Below are 17,622 nucleotides of genomic sequence, written 5' to 3'. Positions count from 1 at the left end.
TTTATCTCCTGAATTTTATCTCTGATTTAACCCCTTTCATCATCCTTGACATCATGGATCAGTTTAACTATGTACATTCTAGAATCCGTCTCTGACATTTCTTCCTCATGGTGTCATTAGATTCTATTGTTGGCACATCTTGGTTTGTTTGGAGCAATATGTTCCCTTGTTTTTTCATGCTGTTTATGTGTCTACCCATCTGGCAGTGTGGATCTGAGGCAGTCCAATTTCTACCCTGTAGATTTATAGTGTCCCTGAAGGTTTCCAGTACCTAACCTTTAGGGGGAGATAAATAATAGCAGCAATCAATGCAAACAATATATAGCCTTCAACCAAATATTCCCTAATACAATGTCTACAGTTTTGTTGCAATAAACAGAAATGATGCGTTTAGTTATTACCTACAATGAAAACAATAAGTTTGCAAAAGTATTTACAGTTTCAGGTGGTGGGCAAAGAGAGAACAGGAGAGGTTAGGCTGTAATGTTTATGAGGAAGGAGGAGAGAAGATACAAGTAAAAAAAATTATAGGAAGAGTGAAAGAGGTAATAACAGGTTGATTGTAGGAGGAGCCAAAAGAGAAAGAGAATCAAAGAAAAAGAATATATATATATATATATCTCAAAACAAAACTGAAATATACTATTCAGACATCCCAGTCCTCAATAAACTGATGCATGAAAAATAGTTGGTTCCAAAAATGGTAGAAATGTGAGAAAAAGGGGAAAGAAAAGGCAAGGAAAAAAAATGTGGATGAAAACTTGAACAATTGTTTCAATTGGAGTTCAAAGGTTCTCTGCTTCCCTTCCCAGCAGTTAGGTGGGTGTCAGCACAGGTGTCACCTGTTCTGCACAGTGCACATCAGTGCTAGCCGCTGGAACCTGCTGGCAGATGCAGGCACCTGCGAGTGGTAACAAAGCTGCATGACTGGGCGGGTGCAGGGGCTAAGCGGTATGTGGTGCAAGTAGGGGCTTGGCTAAGTCAGGGGTCCAGCTGCTATGGGCGGGGTGGATCAAGGCCCAGTTCTGGAATCTGCGGGCCCCCTGACCTGCAGGTGGGCTCTGGGACCTCAGGGCAGTCAGGAAGCTGTTTGCTGGTGGCTAAGCAGTATGTGGTGCAAGTTGGGGCCTGACCCCCATGGGGGGGCGGGCAGCTGTTCTGAGTGGAAGCAGATCAAGGTTGGATGCTCCAACCTGCAGATGGGAGCTGGGTGGAAACTGAGGGTGGGAGCTGGTACCTGAGGGCTGGCCAGGAAGCTGAGAGGGATGGGCCGGCTCTGGGGCCAGGGAGGGATAGGGAGATTGGGGACTGGGAAGCGGGAGAGCCCCCATTGGGTGCGGGACCCATGCCTGACCTAGCAGGACTTGGAAGGGGGCTCATGGACTGGGGGAGGTGGGAGAGGTCTGCAACTAGGACCAGGGAGTGCTGGCCTGGGTGGGTCCCAGGAACCCAGTGGGTGCCAGATCAGCTTGTTGGTTGAGCTGAGGGCAAAATGCCCTCATACCCTCTTCCAACCTTCTGACTCCTATCGGCTATAACCAGTCCCATCAGTCCCCAGAGCCTCTGGGCTCATGGAACTGGGAAGAACCAGACTCTCAGGCTCTCACCTGTTCTCTAACCTGTTTCCTAGGGCAACAAGCTCAGACATGCCCATGCAGATCTAGCTGCAAACTCCGATTTGGGTTTCTAGCTTCCATAGGCTCTGCCCCGCTGGAGTCCCAAGATGGCTCATGGATCACTGACAATTGATAAATTCTGGTGGAAAGTTGTTTTTTTTTTAATATTCAATTAATAGGTTAAATAGTCTCTTGTTCCGTTGGGGCAGGCTGCTCCGCTAGAATCAGGGATTTTCACTCTAAACATCTGGGGGATGTGTTATTCCTACTGTTTGAGGGGTAGCAGAGCTAAGAGAAATTCTGCCTCATGCTAATCCACCATTTCTCAGCTCCCAACATATGAAATTTCACTTGAACCCATGCAGTAAATAAACTACTGATTATGTTACTATTTTACATAAGACATAAACCAGGAACATTTCTGTTTTGGTTTTCTTTTTTAAGATGAGAGGAGAGAGGTGTTATATTGAGGAAGAAAGGGATGGTCCTCTGGATGCTGCTGTCAGACTGCAAAACTGCATGGATTTCTAGAAGGTGTGAAGGTGGGCTATGATTCTGTAGCATTTTCTGGTGATGTTGTCTTCCTAAGAACACTCAAAGTCCCCAAAAGAAGAGAGTTCTTTGATCCATGGACAGCCAGACCACCAATATTTCTGTGAGTCTGCACGATGTGTTCAGAACTCAGTGAAACATTAGAACATTTCTTTTTGTCAGTATAAGCTATTTTCTGAGGAATAATTCTTTTCTCTGGTCATGATTGTGAATATTTAGAATCATGGAAGTTCTAAGAAATTTTATAGCTCTGCTAAAAAAGGTGAATTTCTTTTCTCCTAAAGATTCCTTAATAAAGGATGAATGTAATGTGTTGAAAGTGAAAATTAGCTATGAGCCTTAAGGTCTGAGGCCCTTTTTATCCATTGTGCAGTCCAAAGCAGATAAAACTTTCATTTTCATTTAAGTTATATTTCCTCTCTGAGATTTTCGATTTCTTGAAATGTAGCATCATCTAAACTTCTGACAAAATTGCTATAACTATCCACTATACAATGCCCTCTCTCTCTGTTTTCCCTTCTTTTTAAATAGTAATCTGTTTCTGCCATCATAGATTTTTTTTGTCTTCTCCACTTAAATTCACACTTTCCTTGTATTTGAATTCAAAGTTTAATACTTTAAAGAGGCAATGATCAGGATGACATAAGTATCCTGATTATATATATATATATATATATATATATATATATATATATATCCTATATTCATTTATATATGAATGAAACTGTCACATAGGTACTATCAGATTTTCCAAAATTTAGGGAAAAGACACTCTTTTTAGATAATCTATTCCATTCTTCCCATTAGATCATGCTTTAATTTTTGGTTTAGAAAATATGAATCCGCACAGGAAGGGAACATCTCATGAGTAAGTATGACTTGAGTGTAAAAGCTAGAGAAGAGGGGTTTAGTAAGTCACTAAAAGCTAGAGAAAGGGGTTTAGTAAGTCACTAAAACATTAGAGTCAAGTTGCCTCCAATCTAGCATGTTTGGTTGTCTCTCTGCAGTTCTACCAGTGGGATATCTGGATTAAGCCCTTTGGGGTCTCAATGTGGATACATTTGACAGCCATGACATCTTTTGTGGCATTTGGCAATAGCAAATTGGAGTTTTACCAGATTGTTGCTTAGTGATATCTATTTTTTTAAACCAGTATTTATTTCTTTTGTTTTATAAATGTTGCCTTTTTGTGACCATCCTTGAGTAGAACAGATGACTGAAATATTTTTTTTAAGAAATGAAATTAGGTCAAACAGATTTTAGATAATTTTATTGCCTTAGGCATAATTTATGTTCTGGATATTTTTGTTAAAGTATTTATCTAAAGTCATAGTCAATCAGTTACAGTCATGGTTCAGCAGACTGGACATAACTCCTGGGACCAGAGGCCATGGCATATGTGTTGAGGGTAAGCTGACAGGTTTTACAGTGTGATTCTGGTCAGGTCATTGTGTGCGTTTAGGCAGGACACAGTGTTATTTAGAATTTTGCAGCAGAAAAGGCAAATGAAACCATGTTAAGCATGGGATTTTCTAATGGATTAAAACTACAGACCTGCTTTCCACTTTCCTTTCCTTGTTTTCAATTCCTTAGGATATCAATGAGGTTGTGACCTTACTAAAACTGCTATCTATCAACAATCCTTAACAATAGATGAGATTACCAAGTGCCCGTTAAATGCACATCTGCTTTTCAGGAATTATCTCACTGGTTCTCTCTCAATCTATCAAGCTTATACTCTTAGAATCTGCATTTGACAGATGGAGACATGAGCTCACAGTTGGTGATGACACTTCCAATCAATCTTCTCTGATTTTAACTGATATGCTGCTTCTCCGGACCATCTGCAGTGAGTGAAGAGGAAAACTGATATGCCTGAAGGGAGCCTTCTTTTACTTTTTCTCTTTAGTTTTCTTTCCCTTCCTTGTTATAGCCTATGTGGCAAACATGGCATTCAAAGTTTTTTTTTTTTTTTTTTTTTTTTGTTGTTGTTGTTTTTAAGGAATATACAATGAAACTTTTTTGTCAAGTAGCTGCTGATAGGCCTGGATATTTCATTTCCCTTGTGAATTGGTGTATCTATAGACCAAGTGATCTCAGCTGCCCTTTCACACTGGTTCCTGTCCTGTCAGGTCAGTAATAGGCTAAAAGTCACTCTGGGAGCAGTGGCAGCCACGGCAAGGCTCTGCTTTGGGTTCTAGCAACAACAGAATTCTCTGTTGATAATTTTAAACAAAATCAACTAAAAGTCATGCAGACTTTTATCATTACTATGTGCCAGGAATACTCTATAACTTCAATTATAAACTATTCCTCCCCTCAGAGACACCACCACTTCACCTCCCTGTATTCCACTGCCTGTGATATTAATTCCCTGGGGCTACTGGCCTATTGTACAGGGAATGTAGATTTTATTGGTCAGAGAATGAAAGAAATGCAGGTACTAAGTAGTTTGGAAGCCTGATCAGCAGGAACTTAAGGGTAAGGGAGCAATAACATGGTCAGAGTCCTAGCAGCGCCCCCTGCAGTTGAACCTGAAGTTGATCACCACTTCTTGGAGCTCTGCCCACAGTAGTGAGAATTTCCCCTCATTCTTTTTTCGAGGACACCCCTGAGTGGAGCTGTATGGAGCAGTGCACTTTCGGCTCTAATATTATATCGAGTCCAGCTGTCTCTTAAACAGACCTTGGTTTTTCATCTTCTAACAGTTGGTTATGGGAACCCTCTGTGAGATCACAGGAAGAGACCCTGGTTTGACAAGCTAGGTAAAATGTGGGACTAGACTGCCACTTGGTGTAATTTAATTATACCCTCAGACGCATTCTTGCCTTTTCACAAATACACCATTCATTACACTGTGAGTTACTGCTGTATCTTCCCAACCTAATGATTCTTAAGGATCTGGCAGTAAGAGCTTATGATGAACAACCCAGGCACATAATCTCTTGATGTCGCTTGCATTCTACCAGATCCAATACCATGCCAAGTTGCTTTTTGAATGGCAAATAGTTCTTTGAAGACTGCTGGTATTTACATCATGTTGATTGATAGTTGAACCCATCACTTTTTTTCTCTTAGTATACAAATGACACCAATGACCACCAGCCAGCTCCACTGTCATAATTGCTGTTATGCTATTGGCTCCCATATTCTGAAGATATTGCATAAGCCCACCCTTGCACTTCATTCTGTATCACAATGGATTTCAGTAGGCAATGGTACTTGAAAATCAGGCCAGCATGCACTGAAATGTAATGGCTCAGGGATATCAGCAGGGTGCCAACTGTTTCTAACTACAATGTCACTAAATTATCCTCCAAGGAAGACATTTATTTCACATTTCTACTAACAATATATAAAGATGTCTCCTTTTATGCATTCTTACCACCTGGATGTATTTTCAAAGTTTGGTCTTTACTAGTCTGATAAAAAAAATGGTATTTCATTGTTCTTTTACTTGTATTTTCTTATTAGAAGTTTACACATATTTTCACACATATGAAAACCATTGATGTCCCTTTTATTATGAAAATCCATTGATAATCTGCTTAAATGCTTCCCTGTTTTTTTTCCCCCTTTCTAGTTGTTGATCATTTTCTCAATGATCTGTTGAAATGTTCTTTCTATTAAGGAAATTATCCTTTTGTCAAATGACTTGTAAGTTCTTTTCCATTTCCAAACTTGACTTTTTAGTTATTATTTATGGTATTTCTTATTTTTCTGAAAAAAATATTTCTATGTAGCCATAAGTTTGAATTTTTTCTTTAATGTGTTCTGTTCAATGATAAAGATTTCCCCATTAGTACAATTATAAAAACACTTCTTCTCTTTCCCCATTCCTTAACCAACTTTCCATTATTATAGCAAAAACACCTAAGTAAAACAAATCTAAAAAAAGAAAGATTTATATTGTCTCATGATTTCATAGGTATCAGATTCATAGTCTGAATCTTGGGGAAATTAATCTTGGGGTCATGAATTTTGTGGACATTTAAGATCTAAACCATACACCCTACTTTATTATTTATTTATGTTCTTGACTATGTTGCTACATTTAATACCATGGAGAGAAAATTTCCAGGAAATAGAAAATCATTCTATAGGATGACCTCCTCCCTTCCTCCCTCCCTCTGTCCCTTCCTTCCTGTCTTGTATATCTTTCTGGCCTCAGTATGTAGTGAGGAACGTGGTGTAGAGTAGGTGGCCAATCAATTCTTGCTTACTCCAAGAGTGAACAAAAGGCATGAACTTACCTTTGATTTTTAAATAAATTTAGTTTTTTGATTTATAGAAAAAGTGTGGGGACAGTATAGAGTTCTTGTACACCACACACCAGTTTCTCCTATTATTAATACCTTGCTTTAGAATAGCACATGTGTTACTGCTAGTGAACTAATAGTGATATGTTATAATTGACTAAAGACCATGATTTATGTGGATAACCTCAGGTTTTATCTATTTCTGGATTCTTCCGGTTACCACACTGCATTTATTTGTCTTCTTGGGCTCTTCTTGTCACTAACATTTCTCAAACTCCTATTTGATGACAGTGTTGGGGGGTGCTGGTCATATGTTTTCTAATGCATTCCTCCTTGGGGACTGTCTAATGTTTTTCTCATAATTAGATGGGGGTTAAGGGTTTATGGAAGGAAAGACCACAGGGTTCAGTGCCATTTTTCTGACATCACATCAAGGGTATGGAGGATGAACATGACTTGTCACTGCTGGTATGGGCCTTATCAACTGATAGATGTAATGTTTATCAGATTTCTCTGCTAATTTATCTTTTTTTTTTCTGCTGTCCACGATACTTTTTGAAAGGGAGTCACTATGAACAATTCTAGCTTAAGGAGTGGGGAGTTATGCTCCACTTCCTTGAAGTGGGGTATAATTATTTTAAATTCTGCTCAAGAGACTTGTATGTTCTTCCTATTTACTTATTTATGTAAGTATGGATACTTACTTTATATTTTGTTATAATTCAATACCAGGTTGCTCAAAATGTTTCTGCTTTGGCCATGGGGATCTCTTTCAGCTACTGTCTTTGACATATTCCCAACACTGTGTGTGTGTGTGTGTGTGAGAGAGAGAGAGAGAGAGAGAGAGAGAGAGAGAGAGTTATTTGGTTTGGTTTTCTAACTTCCTTTCTTTCTGGCATTACAAAATTCTCCAGGTTCATCCTACATATTTCCTGACCCTGTCTCAAAATTGGTGATTTTTCCAAGGAGTCCTGGTTCATTGAAGAAAAGGAAATAGGGAAAACCAAATCAGCATGAACTTACTCTCTCCTTGTACATAGATTAACTTCAAATCTTACATTATTATGAGTTAAATATTATTATTTCTTTTTTTTAAATTTTTTATTGTTGGTTGTTCAAAACATTACAAATTTCTTGATATATCAAACAAACAAACATAAATGCAGTCTTAAGAGTTTCTTCCAGTAAGTGGAGCTGTGCCCTCTGGGCCAAACTTCTGCCCTCAAGATGCAAGAAACAATCCCTGTGAGACAGCTCCTCCTCCCCAGCTGGGTGGCTCACCAATCCTGGTGGTCCAGGGCCGTTCTTGGTCACCAGCAGCCCCCCCACACCCCCTCCACCCATGCTTCTCCAGCCCGCCAGGCCCCACTCACTGGTGCCATTTTCCACAGACCTAGCTACACTCCAGGCCTACAGCCCCCTGGGTACCCTGTTCTCTTGAAAGACTGGGCACTCTCTCTATTTGCTGTTCACCCAGACCCCAAGGTTGTGGAGCACTGGAGCTGGGGGCCATTGGCTTATTTTGCCTAATTCCCTCAGGTAGCCACGCCCCCAGGAGCTTGTGAAAAAGGCCTCGGCTGTCAGCGCTGTGGTCGCCAATTTCACTGTGGAGGGATCCATCCCCCGAACTCTGATGACATCAGTTCTCTGCCAGGGTGGACCCTGGTTTCCTTGCCAGGGTGTCCGATGGGAAGACTGGGTCTGGTCTGTATCTCCTAAATCCTACCTCAGCTCTCGGTCTGCTGGACCATGGAGGCTCTCTTGGCACCACTCAAAAGATCCTCCAAAGCTCCAAAGTTTTGTTTCTCTACTCTGCTCAAGGGTCTCTGTAGCACTGAGTCGCGGTGGGTCGGTGGCGGGTCACAAATCAACCCGCCAGTAACTCCAGGCTCCAGGTGGTCTGGATTCACCCTTACCTGAGCACACTGTGGCCTCTGAGACACTCAAACTGCTCGCTTAGGTACCACCTCAGCCCAGCATTGCTAGGCGTTCCTGAGCAGACAGCATCCAGACATTCTGAAGTCTCTCTTTGCCAGCATAGCTGAGGAGGTCATGGGATTGCTCCTTCCGCACCCACCGCCATGTTCCAACTCCGGACATTTATTTTTAATTAGAAAGTTACAGATTCTGTTATTTTGTGCTGTGATAGTAACATATCACAGAAACTTATATTTTACTATTCAGGAAGCTGAGAGTCCAAGATCCATGAGACGGCATTTGGTGATAACTTTCTTGCCGGGTCATCCTATGGCAGAGGGTATAGAAGGGTAAGGGGGCACTAACTTACCCTGTTATGAAATCCTATTCCCACCATAACAGCATAATCCACTTATGAGGGCAGAGCCTCATCACCTCAACAAACTTACCTCATAATATTTTTTCAATGACAATAAATTTCAACGTGACTTTTGGAAAGGACACAGAATCAAATCATAACAACCTTATTGACGTGAAATAAAGATTATAGTTTTTTATCATCTAAATTTGGCACTACTGTAGAAAGAATCATAAACAGAGATAACATGTTAGCACATTTTGCATGGAGAAAACATTAGATGAAGAGAGGCACTTTGAAGAGAAGGGAGACCTATAAAAATACTTGGCTAAAATATATACATATTTTTAAATAAAAATTTGAATTTAAGATATTCTTTATAATAATTCTCACTGAGTTTAACAGGTATATCACTAATTGTAGAAAGATTGTTTTCCTGATTAAAAATATAATATGCTGAAAAGAGTCAACTGAGAAAATCAATATAGGCAAATATTAATTATAAAATTTATGCATGACCAGGATTGTGGGAAATGCACTGAAGTTTTTAAATGAGATCTTATTTAAAAATATATTCTTCAGAAAAAATATCTCTGACATGAGATTAAGGAACACATGAGGTTAAGAATCTGATTAAAGAACATGGATGTATACAAAGAGCTATCATTCTTCAAGAGTTTATAGCCAATATAAAGATTTTATCTTTTTTAAAGACACTTTGGTACTTATGAACTTTTGGAATTTTAATTTGCATAAAATATTTTATTTAAAATGAGTTTTTGACTAGAACCATTGTAGTAAATAAAACCATTACTTGTTTTAAATGGAACTGTTGTTTTACTAGAATCATTACTTTTTAACTATACCATTGTATAGGCATAGTGAGAAAATAAAGCTAATCATCAGCCAATATAAAATGTTCCAAATAATGTATAATTTTATTGTTGACTACTTCTTATGCCCCCCTTTTTTAACTCTCAAAATGTTTCACTTTAAATCTTAAATTATATGGTCACAACATAAAATTTAGACAAATAATCTAAGTTTTTCAGTGGGTGTTTAATACCAAAACACAACACCAAAAAAAAAAAAAAAAAAACCCAACAAAACAAAACAATGTGTCAGACCTCTATTGAGAGCTGATGGAAGCTTATGGAAGGCCCATAAGGCTTGAAATCTTACATTTATTGATGTTGCTAGAGGTGAACATGAGTCACTGAGAAAAGGTTAAAGTATTCACAGTATCAGCCACTTAATATGGGAGAATATTTAATAGTTATTGTACAAATCTGGTAGACTCAAATGATACCTGTCTACTAATTGCAAATAGTATGTATTTAGAATTCGTTATACCATCTTGATATTGTTGAAAGCCCAGTCCAATAAGGAGGACACGGTTTTGAGAGAAAAGAAAACGAAGGCTTATTGCTTTGCTAACAAAAGAGAAACACAGGAGACTTCTGTCCCAAAGGCTGTGATTCTGCCTATCAGCAGGAACAGGGGGCTTATAAAGAGGTGATTCAAAGGCTACATTCTACATGTTCTCTGTCTGGAGTTGTAATTCACTTGTTAATTTGGGAGAATCATTTCTGAGATCTTCTGGTACCATCCCCAAAGTCTGGATTACGTCCTTCCTTTGGTGGGTGTGAACACTCAGAGAGAGAAATCTGCCTGAAATAGGGAAAAAAAGATAATCCTGTTCCCCCTGAAATTAGGGAGGAGCAATGAGAGAAGAAGAGAATAAAAACATATCTACTTAAAAAATGAGTTACAGGGGCAGAGCGTCAAGAGCTCTATTCAAAACACAAGGTGGACCACTGTTACATTGACACCAGATGTGTGTAGCACTATTAGAATATAATGTGTGAAAGCATTCAATATGAACAAGAAGACTGCTATTAACAAGGAAATGCTGCATTGATGTGCATGTGCCCACACACACACACACACATACACGCACACACACACTCTTCTGGTAATTAAGAATACAAAGCAATGGTAAACCATTTATTCCACAAGTAGTTGATGAGTACAAAGCATATGCCAGGCCCATTTTTGAATATTTTGTATTTGTTCAAAAAATGACTTAATTTCCAAAAATCATACCATAGGGTAAGATATAAAATTTCAGCAGATGGAGTGTGGCTGCACTTGAAATTGCATCCGGGTTTATTTTGAGAATGACTTGTAAGTATTAAGTGGCCACATGTGTGACACATTTTATTTTGTTTCTTTACTGATATTAAAAAGCCTACATGTTCAATACTGGAAGTAAATTAATAATCTCCTTGAAAGATACAGGTATTTGGCAGAAATGCAAGACAACTTTTACAAAGAAGAGAGGTGAAACTAGTATTTGCATGTTGCGGCCCCTACAATGATTGAATAAAGGAGTTTTGAAGACTTTTGAAAGACACTAGGGGAAAAAAGCAGATGAGCAATACACTAGAGCCTGGGTCCCTGACCTGTTACCAAAAACCTTGGGCCTTGTCCCTGATGGCCATGCAATAATGAGGAGAAGGTTTTGAGATCGAGGTAAAAGGAGGTTTATTGCTTTGCCAGAAAAGGGGAAACACAGGGGACTCCTGTGCCAGAAGATTTGATTCTGCCCATCAGGGAAAACAGAGGGTTTTTAAGGAGACTATTCAAAGGCTCCACTCCAGGTGTGCCCTGACCAGGGGTTCCCAGGTGCATCCTGAGCGTGTGTTATGATTAACTAGTTGATCTGGGAGCTCATCACTTCCTAGTTCTTCTGGTGACTTCTCCTTCCTGTGGAGAACAGATAACTCAAGGTAATCTTGTTCCCTGCCCCCAGGTTAGGGAGGGAGACAGGGAGAAGGGGAAAAGAAAAACATTTCCCTTTTAAAATAAGCAGCCAGGGTTATATTCAAAAGGTAAAGTGGACCACTCTTACAACCCCAGTGCTTTCACCAATCAACTTCACCATCCAAATTGAATTGTCAAGTGTGATTATGTCCAGCTGAATATTTCTGGAAAAAAATAGTTTTCTTTTTCATCAGGTCTTGACCCCAAAACTGTCAAGTTCCATAGACAGAGTAAGTGCCTGGGTCCTTGATCCACTTAGGGTGCATATGACCACTCTTTATGCAGTCAGTACCTTTATGACTGCATTGACTGCCTAGGAGATAATAGAATGAGAATCCTAGAAATGAGTGGACCTAGAACCACTCCTCATTTGCCTTTTGGCCTTTGATGTTCCCAGAGCGAGTTTTTGAAATGGGCACGATATTTGTTGGTAAAAGGCAGTTGTGGCTAATTTTTTTCCCCAACCCATCTCCAACTCTTTCCTTGTTTCCCCCCACCCCCGTCCTTGCCTAGCCCTCACCAATCCTAAACTTTCCAGTGACACCGAGACCCATCGATCATCAACTTGGGTCAAACCATGCACCCATCGCATGGAGCTAGACGGGCAGAAGACACCTCCGAGACCGGGCACTCTGGAGCACAGCGCCCAAAATCCACAGCTTCCTCTGCAGGTAAACAGCCTCGCATTGGAGATTATAGAGTAGTGAAAACCCTCGGCAAGGGGACCTTCGCCAAAGTCATGCTGGCCCGTCACGTCATCACAGGTCAAGAAGTGGCAATCAAGATCATCGATAAGAGACATCTGAAGCCACAAGTCCTCCAAAAGATGTACAGAGAGGTGAGAATCCTCAAGATGTTAGACCACCCACACATCCTGAAGCTCTATGAAGCTCTGGACTGTGAAAAAGCACTCTGTTTGGTCCTGGAGTATGCCAGTGGAGGGGGCGTTTTGGACTATCTGGCCAACAAAAGAAGACTGCAGGAAGAGGAGGCAAGATCTATATTCCGGCAGATCGTGTCTGCAGTCCAATATTGTCACCAAAAGCAGGTCGCCCACCGAGACCTAAAGGCGGACAATCTGTTATTAGACTCACAGATGAAGATCAAGGTAGCCGATTTTGGACTCAGCAACGAGTTTACACTTGGGTGTAAACTCGACACGTTTTGCGGCAGTCCGCCCTATGCAGCTCCAGAGCTCTTCCAGTGCATAGAGTACGATGGTCCCGAAGTGGATGTGTGGAGTCTTGGCATGGTTCTGTACACCCTAGTCACCGGGTCGCTTCCTTTTGTTGGGGACAATGTGAGAGAAATTAGAGACAGAGTGCTACAAGGTAGATACCGAATCCCTCTGTACATGTCAACAGAATGTGAAAATCTGCTGAAACGCTTGCTGGTGCTCAATCCAACTAAGCGCAGCACCCTGGCCGAAATTATGGGAGACAGGTGGATCAACAGAGGCCTTGATGTCCTCCAACCTTTTGTTGGTCCAGAGGTGGCCATCTCCCACAGAAACATCTCGTTGGCTAAGCTGCTGCCAAGCAGGGTCCTCAGAAAGAGCACCAGCTGGCCTCCTCACCGCAAAGTGCAGCGAAGCGTTTCCACTCAGAAGCAGACACAGTCCCTGGACCATGCTGGAATTGGGCCATATCCGACCAGCACTGCCCAGAGTCACCTCAGAGAACATCAAATGGCCTCCCAGAAATCCGGCGGCAGTGCTGTGGGAGGAAAGGGAATTTCTCTAGCCAGGCCCCTACCTGGGATCACCACCAGTCCCAAGGAGCTGGAGACTCCTGAATTCAAGAAAATGCCTGCTGCCTACAAGAGCAGCACACCATCTGGAGGGAGGACACTGTGGAGTAAGTACATTTGCCGCAAAACAACCAAAGCAGACACACGTTCAGTGAGCCGGAATGGTCAGAACAACAGCACCTTCCCTGCTCAGAGCCCTCCAGTGACTTCAACCCACAGTGACCCAAGTACCTCCACCCGGGGCCGCATCTGCTTCCCCAGAGCCAGTGCCCTTCGTTGAATGTTCCACCGCCAGCCCCGGGAATCCCAAACTGCAACACACGAAGGTCCTCTTGCCTCACCCAGCTGCTTCCATCCAGCTGAAGCATTGCCCCAGACTCAAAGAAGAGGCACCACTGGTGTTTTTACTAAGTTAACATCTAAATTCACAAGAAGGCCTCCAACTGAGTCTGAGAAGACCCTGAGATATAAGGGTTCAAGTCAACATGTCTCTGCTGAGCAGAGAAAGGAGAACCAACAAGCAAAACCTCGCTCCCTGCACTTCACCTGGAGCATGAAAATCACTAGTGCCATGGATCCTAGTGACATCATGAGGGAAATCCGCAAGGTGCTAGATGCCAACAACTGCCATTACATGCACAAGACGCCCTTTCTGCTCTTCTGCATCCATGGAGATGGTACACCGAGAAAGTGGTGCAGTGGGAGATGGAGGTATGTAAACTTCCCAGACTGTGTCTGAACGGGGTCCCCTTCAAGCCCATATCAGAGAAATCCAAGGCATTCAAAAATATTGCTTCCAAAATTGCCAGTGAGCTCAAACTGGAACCCAGTCATTAGGATGTAAATTAAGCATCAACTTGAAGTGTTTTCCTCAACACTGATGGACATATAGAATAACATTTAGGCAATTGTTGGGAGCAGTGACTAAATTAGGGTTCTTTAATTGTCCCGGGAGGTGATGCCCCTCATGGGAATTCTTGATGCAAGGCGCTGGTCAAGACTGCCCAGTTTCTTGGGTGAAGACCTGTTCCACCTGTCCCACCCAGGGAGCTATTCAGTTCTTGAACTTGTGGTTCAGGTGGCAGGGCTCAGCGGTGGAACGTTATGGGCACAAGCTGCTACTCATAATTGGACTGGTCATACATATGACCTTGGTTTTGATGGCTTTGCCCAAATTTTCTCACAAAAAAAAAACCTTTTAAGTATGAAACTTATATAACAAACGTGTTGAGCTGGCTCCTGACCGTTGCACTCTACCAGAGTGTAATCGACACCCAGTTCCAGCTTTTTCACCCCTTGGATTTCTGACTTTTCTCATCCCCCATGGCCCCTCATCTGGTTTCCTCAATCAACCACCCTGCAGGTGGCAGCAGATGGGACCCAAACAGGCTATTACACTATGGAGTGCAATGACCACAAGCCTTCTCAGTGTGATCAATGAAAGGGGTTTTGGGAGAAAGTTTGTGCAAAGCAAGCAAAACAGGGTCATAAGTAGGGGCAACCTGATTATGATGACCAGCTTGCTTTGATAAACTTCTAACTCCTACACCTGGCATCCAAACCTCATGGTCAAGAAGTGAAGAACTCCATGAGTGTCACAGAACCTCTGTTTGATCAGATAAGTTCCCATAGCAACTGGGAAGTCTCAAGGGGCGCTTTCCCACTGAGAGTTCCCAAGACAGCTTTTGGCTTTATCACAGAACATTTCAAAAACACTAATTCGCTGCTTCAGCGAGGCATTGTCATTTCCATCTTCCATCTTCTACTTCATGACCTGAAAATCTGAGGTGAAGAACACCACACCTGGGAGTGGAAGCTGGCCTTTACTATGAATGCCCTAAAGTCATGAGACACCGAAAAAGAAAAAGAGAGAGAAAGTTGCATTTGAGACATGCCAATTCCTAACAGTACAGTGCTCCATCAATGGCTTTCATTTTAGAGGTACTCCATCTCTCCTTACATGCTCTCCATTGAATGTTCTCAAGACAGCCATTGCCTCTGTCACAGACCTGTAAAGAACTCTAATGCAGTTGCTGCTGCAGACAGTCATTGTCATTTCCATCTTCCATCTTCTACATCATGACTGTAAAATCTGAGGAAAAGAACACCACGCCTGGGAGTTGAAGCTGGCCTTTACTGTGAATGCCCTAAAGTTATGCGACCCGGAAAACAAAAGAAAGAAAGTCCTGCTTGAGACATGTAATTTTCTAACAGTTCAGTGCTCCATCAATGGCTTTCACTTCAGAGGTAATCCATCTCTCCTTACTTGCTCTCCCTTTAATGTGCCCAAGACAGCCATTACCTCTGTCACAGAACATTTCTAGAACCCTAATCCAATTGCTGCTTCAGACAGGCATTGCTGTTTCCATCTTCCATCTTCTACATCATGACAGTAAAATTTGGGGAAAAGAACACCATGCCTGGTAGTGGAAGCTGGCCTGTACTATGAATGCCCTAAAGTCATGGGACACCGAAAAAGAAAGACCCATTTGAGACCTGCAAATTCCTAACACTACAGTGCTCCATCAATGGCTTTCAGTTCAGAGGTAATCCATCTCTCTTCACATGCTCTCCATGGGATGTACCCAAGACAGCCACTGCCTCTGTCACTGAACATTTCAAGAACCCTAATCCAGTTGCTGCTTCACACAGTCATTGTCATTTCCATCTTCCATCTTCTACATCATGACCATAATATCTGAGGAAAAGAACACCACGACTGGGAGTGGAAGCTGCACTTTATTATGAAAGCCCTAAAATCATGGGACACCAGAAAAGTAAGAAATAAAGAGCCATTTAAGACCTGCAAATTCCTAACACTACATTGATGCATTCAAGGCTTTCATTTCAGAGGTAATCCATCTCTCCTAACAGGCTCTCCATTGAATGTTTCCAAGACAGCCATTGCCTCTGTCACAGATCATTTCAAGAACCCTAATCCAGTTGCTGCTGCAGACAGGCATTGTTATTTCCATCTTCCAACTTCTACATTATGACAGTAAAATCTGAGGAATAGAATACCTCCACTGGAAGTGGAAGCTTCCCATACTATGAATGCCCTAAAATCATGGAACACTGAAAAAGAAAGAAAGACCCACTTGAGACATGCAAATTCCTAACAGATCAGTGCTCCATAAGTGGCTTTCAATTCAGAGGTAATCCATCTCTCCTGATACACTCTCCATTTAATGTGCTCAAGAGAGCCATTGCCTCTGTCACAGAACATTTCAAGAACCCTAATCCAGATGCTGCTTCAGACAGTCATTGTCGATTCTGCCTTCCATCTTCTACACCATGACTGGAAAATCTGAGGAAAAGAACACCACACCTTGGAGTTGAAGCTGGCCTTTACTATGAATGCCCTAAAATTATGCGACCTGGAAAACAAAAGAAAGAAAGACCTGCTTGAGACATGTAATTTTCTAACAGTTCAGTGCTCCATCAATGGCTTTCACTTCAGAGGTAATCCATCTCTCCTAACTTGCTCTCCCTTTAATGTGCCCAAGACAGCCATTGCCTCTGTCACAGAACATTTCTAGAACCCTAATCCAGTTGCTGCTTCAGAAGTCATTGTCGTTTCCACCTTCCATCTTCTACATCATGACCTGAAAATCTGAGGAAAAGAACATCACGCCTGGGAGTGGAAGCTGGCCTTTACCTAAAAGTCATGGAACCCTGAAAAATAAAGTAGGACCCATTTGAGACCTGAAAATTCCTAACAGTTCAGTGCTCCATCAATGGCTTTCAGTTTAGAGGTTATATGTGTCTTCTAACATGCTCTCCATTTCATGTTCCCAAGATAGCTATTGCCACTGTCACAGAAGATTTCAAGAACACTAACCCAGCTGCTGCTTCAAACAGTCATTGTCATTTCCATCTTCCATCTTCTACAGCATGACAGTAAAATTTGAGGGAAAAAACTCCAAACCTGGGAGTGCATGCTGGCTTGTACTCTGAATGCCCTGAAGTCATGCAACCCACAGAAGAAAGAAAGACCCATTGGAGACCTGCCAATTCCTAACAGTTCAGTGCACCTTCATTGGCTGTCACTTCTGAGGTCATACATCTCTACTAACATGCTCTTCATTTAATGTTCCCAAGACAACCATTGACTCTGTCACAGAACATTTCAGAACCCTAATCCAGTTGCTGCTCCACACAGGCATTGTCATTTTCTTCTTCCATCTTCTAAATCATGAGAGTGAAATCTGAGGAAAAGAACACCAAGCCTGGGAGTGGAAGCTGGCCTGTACTGTGAGTGCCCTAAGGTCATGGGACCCTGAGAAAGAGTGAAGGATGCCTGTAAGAAATACAATTCCAAACAGTTCATTGCTGCAAAGATGGC

The 17,622-nt window shown here is 41.7% G+C and overlaps 2 protein-coding genes across 4 annotated transcripts in view; both read left to right on the top strand.

Annotated features, from left to right (window-relative positions):
* The window catches only part of Ptger3 (prostaglandin E receptor 3), a 276,814-nt gene that overhangs the window by 127,857 nt on the left and 131,335 nt on the right, over window positions 1-17,622 (top strand). The gene's annotated exons all lie outside the window — the stretch shown is intronic.
* LOC114086870 (MAP/microtubule affinity-regulating kinase 3-like) lies at window positions 12,106-14,114 on the top strand. The gene is given in 2 exon segments (XM_027928318.3): window positions 12,106-13,954; window positions 13,957-14,114. Coding segments are annotated over 2 exon segments (2,007 nt in total).

This window comes from Marmota flaviventris, chromosome 10 (genome assembly GCF_047511675.1).
Source record: "Marmota flaviventris isolate mMarFla1 chromosome 10, mMarFla1.hap1, whole genome shotgun sequence".
Lineage (NCBI taxonomy): Eukaryota > Metazoa > Chordata > Mammalia > Rodentia > Sciuridae > Marmota > Marmota flaviventris.
The sequence above is the reverse complement of the archived record's forward strand: the minus strand, read 5'-3'. Positions and strand labels throughout refer to the sequence as shown.